We start from the raw sequence: 20786 nt of genomic DNA, 5'->3' as shown, positions 1-20786 counted from the left end.
GAAAATCTTCATGATACTGTCTCTGGCAATAACTTATTGGATTATGACCCAAAAACACAGGCAACTTTATGAGAGGAAACTTCTGGCAGAAGTTCTTTATGAGGGGAAACTTTCTGAGAGGAAACTTCTGGAGCAGCAGGAGGGGAGCACCAGATGCCACTCACCCCAGGGCAGCAGCTGCGTAGGCAGCGCCCGCAGAGCTGACTTCCTCACAGTCCCTCTGCAGAGCCTCCTGGATGAGCTCGTCCACCACCTGCGCCAGGTCCTATGGAGAGACCAGCATGGGGTGGAACGGAACGTCCCACCCAGGGCAGAAATCCTGGGTAATATGTTGTCACCAGTCTGCAGGCGTCTCATGACAGAAGCACATGACCCCTGACACGGGGTCAGCTAGGCTGTTGCAGGAAAGGTGTCCCCTAGCGAATGGAAAGGTGCCATGTGGAGAGAAGGTGCCCTGCAGATGGCCACACAGCGCCCTGGCCCAGTCATCTCCAGTCTACGTCAAGCAGCCTCTGTTCCTGTGGCCACTCCATGCTCCCTCTCAGAACTCCCCCATCCCCAGAGAGGCTGGTGCCCAGTGCCTGCCTCTAAACAGCCAGAGTGGCACAATCCAGTCTCACCACCATAGAGTCGACAGGCTCTACTCAATATCAAGGCACCAGTAGGGGCCATGCCCACCCTGAGGCCACAACCATCAAGGGGCACACCCACCCCCAGGCCAGGCTGGTCAAGGGGTTCACCCACCCCCAGGCTATGCCCATCAGGGTCCACAGCCACAGAGACCACACACACCAGAGGGGAAACATCCAACCCAAGGCCATGCCTATCACGGGGCACAGCCACCCCGAGCCATGCCCATCAGGGGGCACACCCGCCAGGGGACACACCCACCCCAGGCCACACCCATCAGTGGGGACACCCAACCCCAGGACATGCCCTTCAGGGGACACACCCACACTCAGTCCATGCATATTGGGGGGCCACACCCACCAGGGGGACATGCCCACTCCAGGCCACACCCGCAGGGGACACACCCACCCAGGCCACACCCACCAGCAGGACATGCCATCCAAGGTCACACACATCAGGGGGCGCACAATGCTGCCAACAATCCCGTCAGAACAGACGGGTGTTGAGTTCAGACACAGGGGCTCAGGCCGGTGCTGTGACAGGAAGCTCCTGAGATGAAGACAGACTCCACAACGAGTCTGAATGGGTGGGCCCCAGATCTGCCACCGGAGGCTGAGTGACTCTAGGCAGGACCCCTCTCTGGACTCTCCTGAGAGACCAGGCGCCACAGCCCCACCTCGTGGGGTGATGACTAAGGACATTTGTGCACAATGAGCTTCCCAGAGTCCAGACCTAGAAAAAAAGAGTCCCTACCTCATCAGAGTACATGGGCACAGGCTCTGGAGGTGGCGGCTCAGGCTGCACGGAGAGCTGGAAGAGGCTGGGTGCTGCAGACGGGGTCAGTGCCAGGACAGGAGGCAGAGGCACTGGCGAGGGTGCAAGGGCTGGTAAAGACTGTGGGAGACTGGGCAGGGGCGTGTCCGGCTCTACACCACACTCCTCTCCTCTCCCTCCACCTGGAAGGAAACATACAGGAGAAAACATGGCTGCAGACACAGGGCGCCTGGCACCACAGGGACTAAGGTCTGTGCAGGGACAGCCCCAGGCCACCCACAGTGACCCTGAGGAGTGGCCTGCCCTCCAGGAGACCAGCTACACGGGACAAATACGCTTTGCATGAAAAACAAGCCCCAAGATGTCAGGGAGCCAGGAGGAGGGCTTCAAAGCCCTCAGTCCGCTCCCAGTGAGAACCACCTGAGCATGGGGAAGAGCCACACCCCTGGGCCCCAAGACAAAACAGGTGCTCAGGCTCCTGGGAGGCGTCCCAGCAGGCGAATGCAGATGCCCAGGCTCCTGGGAGGCGTCCTGATGGGAAGATGCAGCTAGTCCCCTCACTACGACTGCAGCTTCACTCACCCCCCGTGTCCGAGCCGGGTCTCTGGGTGCCGACGGGCAGCTCCGAGGCCAGGCTCTCCCCGACGTACTTGTTCTGGGAGTTGAAGCTGCACACAGGGCTGTGACAAGGAGCGGGGGGCAATGGCCCTCCGTTCACAACTTCACCAACCGACACCGTCAGCTTCCTGGTGATAAACACCGACTTCCTGGTCTTGGATAATCCCTCTGGTTCCAGGAATGCGGCCCGGTTCAGCTCCACACAGCTACGCAGACCACAAGACCCCAGAGGGGCGTCACCAAGGGAGAAGGCAGCTTCACCCTCAGTGCCCTGCTGAGTACTGCAAGCCCCTCAGGCGTCACCATAGCCACGTATAAATAACAGAAAGCAGAGGCCTGGTTCCTACTGCCGCACCCTGGAGCCTCTGTAGGTCCCTGGAACCACTGAGCCCAGCGTGTTAACAGACGCACGCTGACTCACTCCTGCCTCCTTGCTGGCTCACCCAAAACCACCTTGTTTTGTGAGGCAGAACTGGAAGGAGGAGACAGGCAGGGGGCAGGTGAGGAGTTACAGGAGGCAGGGTGGGGACCCAGGCACTGGGTATGGAGTGTAAGCTGCGGGTTTCTGAGACAGCGTCTGTGAGTCTCACCACTCTGACTACTAAGTACCGGAGAAGACTCCGGCCTGGCCTGCGGGTGCCTCCGTCCCCACCGTCACACGCTGCCCGTCATTGGCTGGCAAAGGCAGTCCAGGGAAAGAATAAGGAAGGCCCTAACTTCTATCTTTAGGTTCGTTGGCAACTCATGAAAAGGACTGATTCTGGAGTCACAAAGAACTTGGTCTGAGCCCTCAATGTGCAGACAGCCAGGGTGTGACCTTGGGAACACCCCCAGCCATTCTGAGTCTCATGTGTTCACCTGCATGGCAGGGGGAATGCACCTTCTTCAAGTCAGGCAAGCAGAGAGTCCCTCACAGTCCTTTATCAGAATTAACAAGAAAAAAGGAGCCAGGGGCCCCGCAGTTCCACTCTCAGCTCTTACCCGTCGGAAACGGTGAGGCCGTGGCAGGTGAGGAAGTCGGTCGCCTCTTCACAGTCTCTGAACAGCAGCATGCGTACCACGCCATCCAGGGGAAAGACGGTGGCTCGCTGTGTGCTCACCGTGTACGCGAAGTTGAGCGCCCGGAGAGCATCCTTGCGGATCTGAAAGGAGGAGCCAGAGCACTGCAGTCTCAGAGGAAGGCCCAGTCAGACACTTGCAGTCAGCCCATGACCACAGACATGGCCAGCATGGGGGGCATGGGCTCCTCCTGGGCTGAGTCCACCTGAAGGAGCTTTGGCAACATGAAACCCCAGCTTAGAGATCGTAGGCGTTCTGCTCGGGGCAATGCTCAGGAATGCGTGCCAAGCAAACACTCTCATAGAGAAGGATGGCTTGTGAAAGTTTTATTTATAAGAGAAATCATGAAACAACCTGTCCACCAACAAGGCCAGGTGAAGTCAGCTGTGCAGCATCCACATGATAAAATGCCAGGAAGGTGCTACAGAGGACCCCAGAGACCATGGAATGCCAGCAGGAAACCAACCCCGTGGAATGACATATAATAGTTGGAGACAACTGTTCATGGCATTCTAACAAGAGCCTTAAAAAAAAAGAAGACAGAGGCCAGGTGCAGTGGCTCACACTTGTAATCCCAGCACTTTGGGAGGCCAAGGTGGCAGGATCGCTTGAGCCCAGGAGTTCAAGACCAGCCTGGGCAACATAGCTACATCCTATTCTCTACAAAAAAAAAAAAAAAAATGGTTTAATCAGTGGGGCTTGGTGGCATGCACCCGTGGTTCCAGCGACATCGGAGGCTGAAGTGGGAGACCTGCTTGAGCCCAAAAGGCTGAGGCTGCAGTCAGCCTTGATCATACCACTGCACTCCAGCCTAGGTGACAGAGTGAGAACCAGTCTCTTAAAAAAAAAGACAATGGGGCTGGGTGCGGTGGCTCATGCCTATAATCCCAGCACTTTGGGAGGCCAAGGTAGGCGAGTCACTTGAAGCCAGGAGTTTGAGACCAGCCTGGCCAACATGGTGAAACCCCGTCTCTCCTAAAAATACAAAAATTAGCTGGGTATGGTGGTAGGCACCTGTGATACCAGCTACTAGGGAGGCTGAGGCAGGAGAATCGCTTCAACCCGGGAGGTGGAGGTTGCAGTGAGCCGAGATCACACCACTGCACTCCAGCCTGGGTGACAGAATGAGACTCCATCTCAAAAAATTAAATAAATAAAAATAAAATTAAAAATAGACAAAGGAAAAACATGAAAATGCTAAGAAAAATTATGCTTGAGTGCTGGGACTTTGGTGCCTAAGCTGTTAGTCCTCTTCCAACGTTCTTGAATTCAACCAACATTGATCGAGCATTTGCTCTGTGCCTGGCACCGTTTTTAACACTGAGAGTTCAACAGTGAACAAAAACAAAATCCCCGTCCCCACGTAGCTGACATGCCAGGGGAAAGACCAATGCAACAGAAAACGAACTCATCAAACACACAGAATGGTGATTCAGTGTGGCAGATGGGCAGGGAGAACAGGGAACACTGGTGGGGGCCCTGCTGAGGGCGGCAGCCAAGCCTCACCTGGCCTCAGGCAGGTGGAGACAGCGCCGTGCGGCTATGCGAGTGCAGAACAGCAGTGGAAGCAGCAAGCACAAAGCCCCCGAGCAGGAGTGCACGGGGTTGCGGGGACAGGAGGCTGCCTCTGTGCGCCACTGCTGGTGAACAGTTTTTCTAAAGAAAAATACCTCAATATCTCTTTTGTTTAAAGTTATTAAAAATGGCCAGGCAAGGTGGTTCACGCCTGCAATCCCAGCACTTTGGGAGGCCAAGGCGGGTGGATCACCTGAGGCTAGCAGTTCAAGATCAGCCTGGCCAACATGGCAAAATCCCGTCTCTACTAAGTTAGCTGGGCGTGGTGGTGGGCTCCTGTAATTCCAGCTACTCAGGAGGGAGGCTTAGGCAGGAGAATCGCTTGAACCCAGGAGGTGGAGGTTGCAGTGAGTAGAGATCGCGCCACTGCACTCCACCCTAGGCAACAGAGCGAGACTCCATCTCTAAATAAATAAAATTTAAAATGGTCAACATTCTACTAACACTCAATCATCATGTATACAATATTAACTATACTTTTTTAATTTTTATTTATTTATTTTTTTTGAGAGAGAGAGGGTCTCTGTCACCCAGGCTGGAGAGTGCAGATCTTGGCTTTACTGCAGCTCAAGTGATCCTCCCACCTCAGCCTCCCAAATAGCTGGGACTACAGGAGCATCCCACCACACCTGCCTGGCTGTTGTTTTTTTTTTTTTTAGTAAATAAAAAAAAGCCCAGGCTGTTCTTGAACTCCTGAGCTCAAACAATTCTCCCACCTCAGTCTCCCAAGGTGCCAGGATGACAGGTGTGAATCAAAGCACCCAGTCAAAATTAACTACAAGTGGCAAGTTGTGGAAACCCTTTTCCTTTACTCCAGAGTATCATTTCTGTTTGGAAACCTGCAGATCTGACAACAAGGAGCAAACCTGCAAAAGACCCTCTAACTGTGACATGACTGTGGATTTAGTCACTGTTTACAGGAGGCCCTGATATGTGACCAAAGAAATGACCTGGAGCCACAGACTGACCTAGGCAGGTCCTGAGATCTCCCAGGCAGCATCCTCCCCACGCAGTGATCACTACGGGCTTGTGGCAAGGAATCCAGGCAGCCTCGTTGACGCCGCTGCCGGAATGGGCAGCAGAGTGCGTGCGAGGTAAGGTGGCACTCTGTACGGTGGGCCGTGGTCCTGGTCACATCGCACTGAACGCAATCATGCAGGGCCTAGAACAGCAGGTGCCACAGGGGCTGCTCTGTCCTCATCCCCAAGTCCCATGGAACTGGAATAAAAGAACTGACTGGAAACCCCAAGACACAGAATTTACTCTGCGCAAACCTCAGGGGAGGGACTGGCCTTCCCATTGCTTCTGCAACCCTAGCACGCGGCAAAGCAGACACTGAGGCACCCACTAAAGGAACTTAGCGCCATCAGCCTCACTCCAGAAACTTCAATTTAAAACACAAAGCATTTCAAAGTCAGGGACTGTGTGCGTATGAACCATTTCAAAGTCAGGGACTGTGTGCATATGATATGAGATTTTAGCTTTTCAGTTAGTTTTCATGGATGATGACAGTGCTGAATTCCTTTTTTTTTTTTTCCTCTTTTTTTTGAGATGGAGTCTCGCTCTGTCGCCCAGGCTGGAGTGCAGTGGCCGGATCTCAGCTCACTGCAAGTTCCGCCTCCTGGGTTCACGCCATTCTCCTGCCTCAGCCTCCTGAGTAGCTGGGACTACAGGCGCCCGCCACCTCGCCCGGCTAGTTTTCTGTAATTTTTTTTTAGTAGAGACGGGGATTCACTGTGTTCGCCAGGATGGTCTCGATCTCCTGACCTCGTCTCGGCCTCCCAAAGTGCTGGGATTACAGGCTTGCGCCACCGCGCCCGGCCTACAGTGCTGAATTCATACTGTGTTTCGCTAAAGAGATTTTTCTCATTTGAACCATAGAACAGTGTTTTCCATTTCACAGCCTTTCCGGATGGAAACCAATGGCGATAACCCCTATAAAACAGGGCAACACCAGTAACCCCTTCGTGGGGCTGCTGCCAGGGAGACACGTCATCAGCCTGAGGCCTGCTCTGAAAAGCCTGGAACAGGAAAGCACTCGAACAGCACAAGAACCACCCGCTGTCTTCCAACTCTGCAAGCTCAGCTCGTTTACTCACCTGACTGAAGTAACAGTGTAAAAGACAAGCATTCAGGTAAGAAGCTGACTGGACCAGTTTGAAAAATCTCACAAAATTATTACTGTTCAATGCGGCAAAAGCCTGAACAGCAAATTTCACCTCGGAGGAGTTTCTAACAGCAGGATGGAACTGTTGTACTTCTCTGTTAATTAAAGGAGAGAAAAGGGGTTGGAATGTTAATTTTAATAAGACAAAATTTTCATAAAGATAGATCTGATAAATAAAAATTTCACTGGCCAGATGCAGTGGCTCATGCCTGTAATCCCAAAACGTGGGGAGGCCAAGGTGGGAGGATCGTTTGAGCCCAGGAGGTTGAGGCTGCAGTGAGCTGTGATCGCATCACTGTACTCCAGCCTGGGTGACAGAGCAAGACCGTTTCAAGTAATAACGATACTGGATTTCAACCATACTGAGAAGGAGGGTCTTACTGGTAAAATGTGCCGTTAAATTCAGTTTACTAACTTCAAAGCTACCACACTTGGGCTGGTTTGACAAAGGTTTCTTTCAAAACAATAATGAATAAACAAATTCAAAAAGCAATTTAGGCATCAGTTATCAAAAAGTTAAAGTAATGCCAATCGACTGTCAGCTGTGCTGGGTGGTGAAGTCTAAAAAACAGAAAACTTAACACTTTTTGTTTAGAAATGAACTGATTTTGACTGAATTATTCGTGATGAAGAAATGCTTGTCGTGTAGAAAAAGACAATATAGCAATCTTTCATAACCAGTTTTGTTTTTCTTTTTGAGACAGAGTCTTGCTCTATCGCCCAGGCTGGAGTGCAGTGGCACAATCACAGTTCACTGCAGCCTCAACCACCTGGCCTCAAGCAATCCTCTCATCTAGGCCTCCCAACATGCTGTGATAACAGGCCATGGGCCACCACACCTGGTCTTTCTTTTTTTTTTAAAGAGATAGGGTCTTGCTTTGTCACCCAGACTGGAGTGCAGTGGCATGATCACAGCTTACTGCAGCCTTGACCTCCTGGGCTCAAGGGATCCTCCCACCTCAGCCTCCCCAGTAGCTGGAACTACATGAGCACATCACCACACCTGGTGTTTTTGTTGTTTTTGTTTTTGTTTTGTAGAAGGGTCTCACCATGTTGCCCACGCTATACAAGGCTTAATTTTAAAATTTAAAATCAGCCAGCACGGAGGCTCATACCTGTAATCCCAGCACTTTGGGAGGCTGAGGCAGGTGGATCACCTGAGGTCAGGAGTTCCAGACCAGCCTGGCCAACATGGCGAAACCCTGTCTCTACTAAAAATACAAAAAATCTGGCCAGGCGCGGTGGCTCACGCCTGTAATCCCAACACTTTGGGAGGCCGAGGTGGGCGGATCACGAGGTCAGGAGATCGAGGCCATCCTGGCTAATATGGTGAAACCCCGTCTCTACTAAAACTACAAAAAATTAGCCAGGTGTGGTGGCGGGCGCCTGTAGTCCCAGCTACTCCAGAGGCTGAGGCAGGAGAATGGCGTGAACCCGGGAGGCGGAGCTTGCAGTGAGCTGAGATTGCGCCACTGCACTCAAGCCTGGACAACAGAGCAAGACTCCATATCAAAAAAAAAAAAAAATTAGGTGGGAGTGGTGGTATGTGCCTGTAATCCCAGCTACTCGTGAGACTGAGGCAAGAAAATCGCTTGAACCCGGGAGGCGGAGGCTATAGCAAGCCGAGATCACACTACTGTACTCCAGCCTGGGCAACAGAGCAGGACTCGGTCTCAAAAATGAAATAAAATAAAATAAAAATTTAAAATCAATCACACATCTAGATATTCTGCCACACAGTTCTTGAGGAAAATACGAAACTAAAAAAAAAGAGGTCCACCATTGATAGGGGAATCTCAGAACTAAAGGGAACACTGGCCACCATCAAGCTCGGCTTAACACCACCACAAGCAGAGGGCCAGAGAGCTCGCCAGTAAGTGTCTAATCATGGCTCAGACCAGGGTTTTATATTCATTCATTCTCACTACCCCATTCTTAGCATTTTTTGTTTCACACAATTTTTTCCTCTCTTATTACTTAGATCTTTGACAAAACTACCTGGAAACAGGGAACTGCTGACAACCTGGAACTCCCTCTCCTGGTTCACTCACCTGTCTCATGAGGAGGATTCCTTCCTCATGTTCTCACTGGTGAGGAGAAACTGTTCTCAGAAATGACCATGTGGGGCCTACGTCAGATGTGCTGGTCCCAGGGCACACCCCCATCACTCTTCCCCCAGCTCAGCTCAGCCGAATGCACAGCCAGACCGAGGTCCTCTACTATCATCCCAACATCTGCTAACCGAGAGAACGCCGCACTGCTGGCTACTGCCAATGCTGAAAGCTCTTCTCCTGTTTAAAGCCTGCCTTTTCAGCCACCTGAGGGCAACTTTTGGACGTGAAGATTCACCTTAGGATGTCTCCCTTGTTGAGACTGAGCAGAACATTGTAGCCCTGGAACTCCGCTTCGCTGGCACAGAAGACGCCCTTGTTTCTCAGGTCCTGGTACATCTCCTTCAGGCTCTGCAGGCACTTGGTCATGTTCTCATTATTGATCTTGGCATCAAAGGAGGACATGGGCTCCTCACACATGAAGTGGGCACAGTGGATGTGAAACCGGGTGCACTTCTCAATCAGGGACACCGTCAGGGGGTCGCAGAGGTGCTGCTGTGTGATATCCTGGCCACAGGCGAGGGGGAGGATCACACACACATTCCCATGCAAAGAGGCAACTGTGAGAAAGATCATGCTGCGACCTCAATTTCTCACATTTCAATTTGAAACAAAGCCCATGATGCACATCTTAATAGGACTTTGTAGTGACTTAAATAAAAGTCCTTGGGTTTTTTTTTTTTTTTTTTTGAGACAGACGCCAGGCTGGAGGCACAGTGGTGCCATCCTGGCTAACCACAACCTCCACCTCCTGGGTTCAAACAATTCTCCTGGCTCAGCCTCTCGAGTAGCTGGGATTACAGGTGTGTGCCACCACGCCAAGCTAATTTTTACGTTTTCAGTAGAGACGGGGTTTCACCATGTTGGCCAGGCTGGTCTCAAACTCCTGACCTCAGGTGATCCACCCACCTCGGCCTCCCAGAGTCCTGGGATTACAGGCCTGAGCCACCGCACCCAGCCCACAAAAGTACATTTTTGTTACAGATAAAATATGTAACAGAGTAAAATAAAAATAACTATCAGTTTGACTTTGGAATTTGCATGCATTTTTTAGCGTCCAGGTTGGAGGCAGCCAATACCTTCCGTATGCCACGCGTGCGGTTCCACACGAAGTCGTACCAGTCGCGCAGGCTGCCCTCCTTCTGGTCCATGATCTGGGTCACCAGGTAGTCCATGGTCCTGCTGAGCACTGGCAAGGGCCGCAGCTCGTGGGGCAGGGGCTCCTCCTGATCCGCCGAGGACCGACTGTACTCTTTCACGGCCGCTGCATGGTCCACCTAGAGACATGATGCAGAGACAGGCTGCCCATGTGGCATACCTTGGGCCAGGCATAGTTATGCCTGAAAATGAGGGGGAAAATCACATACACACCCACACAAGATCAATATTTGAGAATGTATTTTTTCAACATAAAATTTCCGTTAAAAGGTGACAATCAAAATTCAAAGACAAATTGAGAAATGTGACTTTGGCAAATATGACAAGGAGTTAAGATACGAGCACGTCACGACGAACAGGAGGAATGTAAGTGAAGGCACATCTGCCAGGCTCCAAAGCAGAGAGACGGGACAGGAAAGGGCCTCCAGCATTTAAAAGGTCTCAGGTCTGCTCACACACCCCGTTAAGTCTACACAGACCAGAAGTGAAACAGAGACAGGCAGTGAGGACTGCTGAGGGCACAGCAGCAGGGGCCAGCTGCCCACCTGGGGCCAGGAGCTACATCTCCCACCTCAAAAGGAGGCCGAAGACGTGGCCAAAGGAAGAGGCAGAGACGTACACAGGACGAGCCCCTGGGCATTGCCCTCTCCTGGCGCAGGGGCCCTACAGTGACACAAGTTGCTGGGCTGGGGACCCCAAACCAGGCGAAGGGTGTATAAAGCCACCAGCCAGAAGTGGAGGAGGAGCCCACAAGCAAAATTCACAGAGTCCAAAAGGATCTATATTGGTGCAGCTTTCTAGGGAACTAATTTGGGAAGATTGATAATGTTCAGGAAAGGTCATACCCTCTGATGCAGTAATTTAATTCTTAGAATCTGAAGAAAATAATCTAAATAGTAGAGAAGCATTACATATAAGATGCCAAACAATATTATTAATAGAACTAAAAATTTAGAAACAGCCTATCTACTAATGGTAAAAATGCAGTTTTGACAGAGCTACTAATAAAATAATATGCTGTCTTTTTTTTTTTTTTTTTTTTTTTTTGAGACGGAGTCTGGCTCTGTCACCCGGGCTGGAGTGCAGTGGCCGGATCTCAGCTCACTGCAAGCTCCGCCTCCCGGGTTCACGCCATTCTCCTGCCTCAGCCTCCCGAGTAGCTGGGACTACAGGCGCCCGCCACCTCGCCTGGCTAATTTTTTGTATTTTTTAGTAGAGACGGGGTTTCACTGTGTTCGCCAGGATGGTCTCGATCTCCTGACCTAGTGATCCGCCCGTCTCGGCCTCCCAAAGTGCTGGGATTACAGGCTTGAGCCACCGCGCCCGGCCTATGCTGTCATTTTTAAATGCTCATAGTTTACCCTAACAAAGGAAAATGTTCATGACATAATTTTTTTTTTTTTTTTTTTTTTGAGATGGAGTTTCATTCTGTTGCCCAGGTTAGAGTGCAGTGGCACGATCTCAGCTCACTGCCAGCTCCACCTCCCGGGTTCACGCCATTCTGCTGCCTCAGCCTCCCAAGTAGCTGGGCCTACAGGCGCCCGCCACCACGCCCGACTAATTTTTTGTATTTTTAGTACACACAGGGTTTCACCGTGTCAGCCAGGATGGTCTCGATCTCTTGACCTTGTGATCCGCCCGCCTCGGCCTCCCAAAGTGCTGGGATTACAGGCATGAGCCACCACGCCCAGCCTTGTGACATAATTTTAAGTGGAAAAAATACACATAAAATTGTATCTAGAGCATAACCTTGAATGTGTAAAACATAAGCATAGAAACAGACAGGAATAAGATTGTAAAAAGAAAAAAGTTAGCCGGATGTGGTGGCTCACGCCTGTAATCCCAGCACTTTGAGAGGCCGACGTGGGCAGATCACTTGAGCTTAGGAGTTTGGGACCAGCCTGGGCAAGACCCCATCGCTTCAAAAACTACGACGATAACTGGGCATGGTGGAGCGTGCCTGCAATCCCAGCTACTCTGTAAGCTGAGTGAGATGATCACCTGAGCCTGGGAAGATGAGGCTGTAGTGAGCCATGACTGGACCACTGTGCTCCAGCTTAGGTGACAGAGTGAGACTCTGTCTCAAAAAAAAAAAAAAAAGAAAGAAAAACAACTTTATTTACAATAACTTGCATCTATACCTTATCATGTTATCATGTATAGGTACCAATTACAGAGTGAACATCTCACAATGCAAAACAGCTTAATATGATTGTTAATAGCCCCAATATCCAACACCCTCTAAAACAAACACCCAAATCAAGTAGGTACAGAAATGACAAAAGCGGCCCCATCCCCTGCACACCCTGCCCCCACTCCACAGGGAGATGCAGGGCTCTACCTGGTCAGTCCCTGGGACCACTTCGAATACACTCAGCTGGCTACGCGTCTCCCGCATGTACCTCTCCTTCTCAGGACACATATCCAGGCAGGTCCCAACAAAAGTCCTCGCTTTGTCCAGATCGGTTCTCTTCACCCGAGCTAAATGACGTCAAGTAAAAGGTAAGAATGTACCACATGGTTAGCACGAACCTACAGATGTGTATTCTCATAATGATAAAAAGAAATTAAAACACACACATGCATTACAAAAGAAAAGAAAAATATTTGTAGAACTCTGAGCCTCAGAGAAAGAGGACTTATGTTCTATTCTGCCAGGCAGTGGGACATCAAAACTCCCGAAGACCCGAGTCCACCTCTCCAACAGTCACAGAGCCTCACTGCAGATAAAAGCACGGGAGTGTCCTCACTTTCAGCCGGAGTTTTCTAACTCCTGTAATGACCTCAATGACAAAAAATCATGGTGCAGGATGTTTACTAAAAGGATTGACTTGTAACAACTGCAAATATTCAAAATATATTACTATTCTAAAACTCTGTCTCGGTATTCACTATGACTTTAATATAGGAATCATATAATGAAAGTTAACTGGGTTCTTACCTGAATAACTTCTATGATTACACTTAGAATTAAATAGTTACAAATGTAGCTTGCAAGTAAATGGAAATGCAACAACTTCACAACTAAAAATATATACTTGTTTTTATTTTGAAAAATTCTAATACCTGGGCTGGGCCTGGTGGCTCACGCCTGCAATCCCAGCACTTTGGAAGGCCAAGGCTGGCAGATCACCTGAGGTCAGGAGTTCGAGACCAGCCTGACCAACACAGAGAACCCCTATTTCTACTAAGAATACAAAAATTAGCCAGGCAGGGTGGCGCATGCCTGTAGTCCCAGCTACTCAGGAGGCTGAGGCAAGAGAATCACTTGAACCTGGGAGGCGGATATTGCAGTGAGCCAAGACTGCACCACTGCACTCCAGCATGGATAACAGAGCAAGACTCCATTTCGAGGAAAAAAATTAAAAAAAGAAAAATTCTAACACCTAATAATTTCATTTGGAATATAAAAATCACCATCATCAATGATATGATGTATGATGGCAGTTTTTATTACTATGTATCACTATATTAAGGAAACATGGTGATTAATCGAAATATCCACAGCTTTTAAAAAAGGAAACTCCTATAGCTGAATTTTTTTTTTTTTTGAGATGGAGTCTCACTCTATTGCCCAGGCCTAGACTGCAGTGGCGCAATCTTGGCTCACTGTAAGCTCCGCCTCATGGGTTCAAGCAGTTCTCCTGCCTCAGCCTCCCGAGTAGCTGGGATTACAGGCATGTGCCACCATTTTTCTATTTTTAGTAGATACCAGGTTGCTCCATGTTGGTCAGGCTGGTCTCGAACTCCTGACCTCAAGTGATCCACCAGCCTCGACCTCCCAAAGTGCTGGGATTACAGGCGTAAGCCACCACGTCCAGCATTTTTTTTTTTTTTTTTTTGAGACAAAGTCTCATCCTGTCACTCAGGCTGGAGTGTAGTGGCACAATCTCGGCTCACTGTAACCTCTGCCTAGCCAGTTCAAGTGATTCTCCTGCCTCAGCCTCCCTAGTAGCTGGGACTACAGGTGTACACCACCGCACCCAGCTAATTTATTTATTTATTTATTTATTGTAAAGATGGGGGTTTTGCCATGTTGGCCAGGCTGGTCTTGAACTCATGACCTCAGGTGGTCTACATGCCTCGGCCTCCCAAAGTGCTGGGATTACAGGCGTGAGTCACCACACCCAGCTCGGCTGAAATTTAAGAGAATAAAATTGGCAAAGAGGAGCACCTGTGTTTTTTCCTTTTATTTTTGGTCCCTGCATATATTTTTAGTGTTAGCAGAATACTTACTTTTTAATAGGTAATACATTCACACAGTTCAACATTGTAACAGTGTAAGGGTGCCCTGTCTGAGATGGAACACTCCGCCATAACCTCTGCCCTTCAGAATCCTCCTCCCTCTACAGACAGGAGTCCATTCTTTTGCATCCTCCCACTGCTATTTTATACATACATTAGCAAACATATTTGCACATATATGTACACATACACACAACACTCACTCCAAGAAGACTGGCAGACCATGAAGATCAGACACAGCACATCAGAGGCCCTGAGACTCAACAGCAATAGAGCCCAATGGAAAGGAGTTGCTCCTGCCCTGATGGCACCCAAGAAGACGACCTCACCAGGCCCTTAGAACCTCTGCCACCACATGCCATACCTTGCCGCATGATTCTGTCTCTCTGGTCAAGCAGGCGGTACTTCTCCTTGGACGTCTCAGCCACAGTGCCTATCAGGGTACTGAGGGACAGCACACATGGCCCGAGGCCCTCAGAGCCGTCAGAGGCTGAGTCAAAAGAGTCTCCCTCGAATTGGTGGGCCTTTAGAAGACTTGGCTTCTTCACTGGAGAGCTATAAAGTAAACACCACACTGAGGGCCCTCGTACCAGGAAGGCCTTCAGAGCATTTTCGTTTCTGAACACGTCCCCTCATCTTTCAAGATTTTATGGTCATCTAAAGCTGAGAAACTACAAGCACTTATTGAGTTTTGATAAAGATGGTAATGAACACAAAACCGTTATTCACCTTATTCACTGACTTTAATATAATTTTGAAATATTTCATACTTTTGAAAAACAAAATAGCCTGGGCAACATAGGGAGACCCCATCTCTACAAAAATTTAAAAATCAGCCAGGCATGGTGGCATGTGCCTGTAGTCCCAGCTACTTGGGAGCCTGGGGTGAGAGGATTGCTTGAGCCTGGCAGGCAGAGGTTGCAGTGAGCTGAGATTGCACTGCTGCTCTCCAGTATGGGTTACAGTGTGAGGCTCCAAACTTACCACCCCCTACCCAAAAAAAGATAGGCACATTTAAACAGCTAAAAGGAGCACTTACTGATTCCTATCTCGAAGAAATGAAACTCAGCATGAAAAAAATCTTTAATATCAAGGAAATATTATGCCTACATGTTTTAAAACAGAAGTTTATTTTGGTAGGACATACTAAAAGGAATCAGGAATTCTCCCTCAGCTTCCCCATTTTCTAGCTTTCATCATTTTCTGAACTTGAATGTCAAAGATTATGTCAAACCAGCAACTAAACTGCTCATCACGAAATGGAAAGTGAGGAAAATACATTGGCCAAAAGATGAAAAGACGGAGACCTGTCAAAGTAGGTCTGGTGTGAAAAGGAAAAGCCTTTGAGAACAGAGTTCCCCAGACAGACAAGGTAGCCAGGGCAGTTCACATCACGTGCCGGCTAACACAACTAACACGGCCAACCGTGTCTGCTTCACTGTGATAAGCTGCACCTACAAAAAGTCATGCTGCCCTTCCTTTAAGTGACAGCTTTTTAGGAAAAAAAAAAAAGTCATGCTGGAAACTGGAAACTGCTGTAAGTGATTATCAGAAATGCATGGTTTGACCGGGCATGCATGTCTAGTCAGGAGTTCGAGACCAGCCTGGCCAACATGGTGAAACCCCATCTCTACTAAAAATACAAACATATTAGCTGGGCGTGGTGGAGCATGTCTGTAATCCCAGCTACTAGGGAGGCTGAGGCAGGAGAATTTCTTGAACCCTGGAGGCAGAGATTGCAGTGAGCCAAGATCATGCCACCGAACTCCAAACTGGGCAACAAAGTGAGATTCTGTCTCAAAACAAAAGGAATGCATAGTTTACTACAGCCACTTAAATGCCTTGAGAAAAAAGTTATTGCTTATACATTTATATGTCAAGTGGAACTGCACTCAACTGCAGTGGGATTCAGGACAAGTTAGATGAGCAAGGAGATTTGCTACTACAATCCTGTGAGGCAGGCGGCGACCCGCCACAGGGCGCCAGCCTGCGTGTGTCCCACAGAGCAGGCACTCTGTGCAAGGACAGAAGTTCTGCTGTCCTAAGTGAGCAGCCTCCCCTGGATCTCCTGTAGCTGCAGCTGAAAGGCCTACACCAGCTATAACAACTGTGTGATGAGATTCTCCCATAGAAAATGCCAAGTAGAAACAAGAAAAAAAGGCCAGCCCCAAAGGAAGGCTTTCTCAGCAACCTTGGCCCTAGGGTATGTGAGAACAAGACAGGACAGAATCACTGCTGTCCACCATCTCTACAGCTGACAGGTACCAGTGTCAGAAAATTCTCTCTTCTGGCTGCAACCACCAGCCCCACACAGACCCACCCTCTCATGGCCCATGCTGGCTGGAGGGGCAGAGCCCCTGCCCTCCACCCCCAGCCATCCCGGGCAACTGGCTTTGTCTCCTCACCACTCTCCACAGTCTTGCACCCTGACTCATGTGTCACTGCAGGGCGCTATTTCCTGGTCCTTCCCAAATAAGGTCATTAGGAGGGACCGATCCCACCTTTTATTCAGGAGGCTGCTAGCACCAGCCCTCCCTGCGGCCTTGCCAAGAGGAGAGTGCTGAAAGGGTGCATCCTCTGTGCTCGGGCTGACTTCACCATCACCTGGTTTCTTCTCCTTCAGGGAAAAGGGTTTCTTATTGGGGCCTGTGGACACAGGAGGTAGAAAAGAGTTTATGCAATCATAGATCACCTGGTACTGGACTTTTTCACTCTGTTTCTGAGAAAGTAATATTATTTTCATTGTCACAGGAGGTTAGAGAAGAGCCCAAGGAAATAACTGTGAGATGCAAATCCACTCAGAGCCAGCCTCCCCCACTGGCTGGGGAAAGGGCTCATGCTCAAAGGGTTTGGACCAAGAGCATGAGAAACTGAAAAGAGGGCCGTGCACAATGGCTCATGCCTGTAATCCCAAGATCAGACTGGGCAACATAGCAAGATCTCATCTTTATTAAATAAATAAATAAATAAATAAATAAATAAATAAATAAATTTAAAAAAATAATTTTTTTAAAAAGTGAAAAGAATAATTGAAAACTCACTTATTTTCTTCCTGTGCCAAAAGATAGCCATGTCTTTATGCAAACTTTTCCCCTTCTTTCTAGCCAGGGCTGCAGATGCCTGAAAAACAGTCCACAACCACCAAGTGTGAGTACATCAGGAAACCAAAGGAAATGGGATTGAAAACTCAAATGCAGTAAGCACAACAGACCATTCAAAGGCACCAGGAGCTGGCGTCCTTTGCACGACAGTGATTCCTCCACCCACACGTCTGCTGCTTGCATGGTCTCTGGCTGTGGCAGCAGCAGGATTCATCTCCCTTACCTGTCTCACCAGCATGTATTTGCTCTTCCCTCTTTTTTTTTGTTTTTTTTTGAGACAGAGTCTCGCTCTGTTACCCAGGCTGGAGTACGGTGGCGAGATCTTGGCTCACTGCAAGCTCCGCCTCCCGGGTTCATGCGTTCTCCTGCCTCAGTCTCCTGAGTAGCTGGGACTACAGGCGCCCGCCACCCATTCCCAGCTAATTTTTTGTATTTTTAGTAGAGACAAGGTTTCACCGTGTTAGCCAGGATGGTCTCCATCTCCTGACCTCGTGATCCGCCCGCCTCGGCCCCCCAAAGTGCTGGGATTACAGGCATGAGCCACCGCGCCCAGCCCCTTTTTTTTAATTAACAACTTTGCTTCATAGAACTCACAAACTTGGCCTTGTTGGCATTTGGTGAGATGATTCTCACCAGCTGATCACATATACAGAAACAGTAAGTTTGCCAAGTCACAATTAAGCACAAAAGGGAGCTGCAGAATAACACACACAGGATGCCACTTACTACAGAAAACACACACAAAACCAATCACATGTTAGTCTCCCTGTAGATACACTCATAAAAATGTCTAGAAAAGGCAGGGCACCGTGGCTTATGCCTGTAATCCCAGCACTTTGGGAGACCCAGGCAGGCAGATCACGAGGTCAGGAGATCAAAGACCATACTGGCTAACATGGTGAAACCGTCTCTACCAAAAACACAAAAAATTAGCTGGGTGTGGTGACGGGTGTCTGTAGTCCCAGCTACTCAGGAGGCTGAAGCAGGAGAATGGCATGAGCCCGGGAGGTGGAGCTTGCAGTGAGTGGAGATGGTGCCACTGCACTCCAGCCTGGGCGACAGAACAAGACTCCGTCTCAAAAAAAAAAAAAAAGTCTAGAAAAATACCCACCACACTAGTTAACCTGGACTACTCCTAAATAACAGGAGAGATAAGGATGTTCAGTTTTGTCTGTATCAACGAATTGTTTATAAAGGCAATGTATTTAAATATTAGTTATGTCATAAAATATTTAAGGTTCAGCTGGGAGAATGAGCACACTGCAATACGCAAAAAATAACTTTAAAAACAAAAGGGGGGCTGGGCACGGGGGCTCATGCCTGTTATCCTAGCACTTTGGGAAGTGGAGGTGGGAGGATCACTTGAGCCCAGGAGTTTAGGACCAGCCTGGGCCACATAGTTAAACTTCATCTCAAAAAAATAATAATAATAATAATAGTAATAAATAATAAAAACAAGGCCAGGCATGGTGGCTCATGCCTGTAATCCCAGCACTTTGGGAGACCAAGGTGCATAGATCACTGAGGTCAGGAGTTCAAGACCAGCCTGGCTAACGTGATGAAACCCCATCTTCACTAAAAACACAAAAATTAGCCAGGCGTGGTGGTGCGCACACAATCCCAGCTACTTGGGAGGCTGAGGGAAGATAATCGCTTGACCAAAAAGGTGAAGGTTGAAGTGAGCCAAGATTGTGCCACTACACTACAGCCTGGGTGACAAAGCGAGGCCCTGTCTCAAAAACAACAACAACAACAAAAATGAGAGCCGGCACAATGACTCAGATCTGTAATCCCAACACTTTGGGAGGCTAAGGCAGGAGGATAGCTTGAGGCCAGGAGCTCAAGACCAGCCTGAGCAACATAGTGAGACCATGTCTCTACAAACGCAAAAATAAAAACAATTTTTTTAATTTAAAAAATTAAAACTAAAAACAAATTAGGATTACCATATGACCTAGCAATTCCAACCCTAAGAATATACCCCAAAAAATTGAAAGCAGGGACTCAGATAGTTATACGACAATGAACATTATTCACAATAGCCAAAAAGTAGAAACAACCCATGTCTGCCAACAGATTAATCAACAAAACGTAGTCCATCCACTCAAAGGAGTATCACCCACTTTATAAATTTCTACTTTATAAATTTCTCTAGAACGTAATTTTGTCTGAGAATACTCAGAAAAAACAGTGAAGATATAAAGCTATACAGCATGAGCAGTCCACACTCACTGCACTCTAGAAAATATTATGCACTTGAGACTCCATCTCAAAAACAATAAATAAATAAAAAGAAAGTCTGATGCATACATTTAAAGTCAGGATACAAACCCAGTGCTTCAAAGCAGTTATCTCTAGAGGATAGGATGACAAGGGGAATTTCACTTTTTCTTTTTTTTTTTTTTGAGACGGAGTCTGGCTCTGTCACCCAGGCTGGAGTTCAGTGGCACGAACTTGGCTCACTGCAACCTCCGCCTCCCGGGTTCAAGCGATTCACCCACCTCAGACTCCTGAGTAGGTGGGACTACAGGCGCCCGCCACCACACCTGGCTAGTTTTTTGTATTTTTAGTAGCGACGGGGTTTCACCGTGTTAGCCAGGACGATCTTGATCTCCTGACCTCATCATCAGCCCACCTTGGCCTCCCAAAGCGCTGGGATTACAGGCGTGAGCCACCGCGCCCGGCCAATTTCACTTTTTCTGTATTGTTTGAAGGTTTACAGTGATCATGTACTATGACCAAAAAAAACAAAACAAAACCCAAAAAACTCAAGTTCCAAAAGTACTATGTGGTTAGAGCCTTTCGGAAGAATTTCTGAATTCCTAAAGCCTTTAAGAAGAATTTCACTTCATGGGAACAACTCTCCCAGCATTTCTAGAGTACTGCATTCTGTAGGGACTTGGAACACTCCAAATTATGAAATAAATAGTGCTCTCCCAGCCGATGCTAATAAGGTATTTGAGTACTTTCCCTACATTACAGTAAGCAAACAACTGATGGACCAAAAAAAAAAAAAAAAAAAGGTTTTAAAGTGACAAGGTTCAAATCTAGGGTAATAAATGGCAAGATGGGAGCACTCACATGATCAAAGAAATGTACCACTGCCAGCTTTTTGCTGCGCCTGGTAAAGACGCGCTGCACTTTAGCAATTTTGCCGAAATGGTTCTCCAGAATGGTCCTGTCGTTGAGGTAGTCGGGGATGTTCTTGCACTGGATGGCTGTGACTTCAGAGGGACACAAGCCCCCAAGACTGTCTGTGCTCTCGCTTCTGTTACTCGGACGCGCCGGAGTTCCTCTTAGAGAATCTAGGGGTTCAGAGAGTGGACACTTAAACCATCAGATGTTTCC

At 48.6% G+C, this 20786-nt stretch overlaps 1 protein-coding gene and 1 long non-coding RNA gene across 12 annotated transcripts in view; one reads left to right on the top strand and one right to left on the bottom strand.

Annotated features, from left to right (window-relative positions):
• The window catches only part of MCM3AP (minichromosome maintenance complex component 3 associated protein), a 53977-nt gene that overhangs the window by 30115 nt on the left and 3076 nt on the right, over positions 1-20786 (bottom strand). For all 11 annotated transcript variants that reach the window (XR_013414721.1, XR_013414722.1, XR_013414723.1 and 8 more), the window contains exons 3-14: positions 20520-20743; positions 17379-17457; positions 16839-16983; positions 14702-14892; positions 12434-12573; positions 10014-10211; positions 9173-9441; positions 6756-6918; positions 3004-3164; positions 1987-2228; positions 1384-1586; positions 165-265 (exon numbers count right to left, since the gene is read on the bottom strand). Coding sequence is in view for 8 of the 11 variants with exons in the window: in XM_077995268.1 (XP_077851394.1) it covers positions 165-265; positions 1384-1586; positions 1987-2228; positions 3004-3164; positions 6756-6918; positions 9173-9441; positions 10014-10211; positions 12434-12573; positions 14702-14892; positions 16839-16983; positions 17379-17457; positions 20520-20743 (2116 nt within the window). In the remaining 3 variants the exon portion in view is untranslated. The remainder of the gene's footprint in view (positions 1-164; positions 266-1383; positions 1587-1986; positions 2229-3003; positions 3165-6755; positions 6919-9172; positions 9442-10013; positions 10212-12433; positions 12574-14701; positions 14893-16838; positions 16984-17378; positions 17458-20519; positions 20744-20786) is intronic.
• Positions 11268-15676, top strand: LOC144339573 (uncharacterized). The gene is made up of 2 exons (XR_013414744.1): positions 11268-11556; positions 15291-15676. It is a non-coding gene; the product is annotated as an uncharacterized LOC144339573 (long non-coding RNA).

The sequence above is a fragment of the Macaca mulatta genome, chromosome 3 (assembly GCF_049350105.2).
Source record: "Macaca mulatta isolate MMU2019108-1 chromosome 3, T2T-MMU8v2.0, whole genome shotgun sequence".
Taxonomy (NCBI): Eukaryota; Metazoa; Chordata; class Mammalia; order Primates; family Cercopithecidae; genus Macaca; species Macaca mulatta.
The sequence above is the reverse complement of the archived record's forward strand: the minus strand, read 5'-3'. Positions and strand labels throughout refer to the sequence as shown.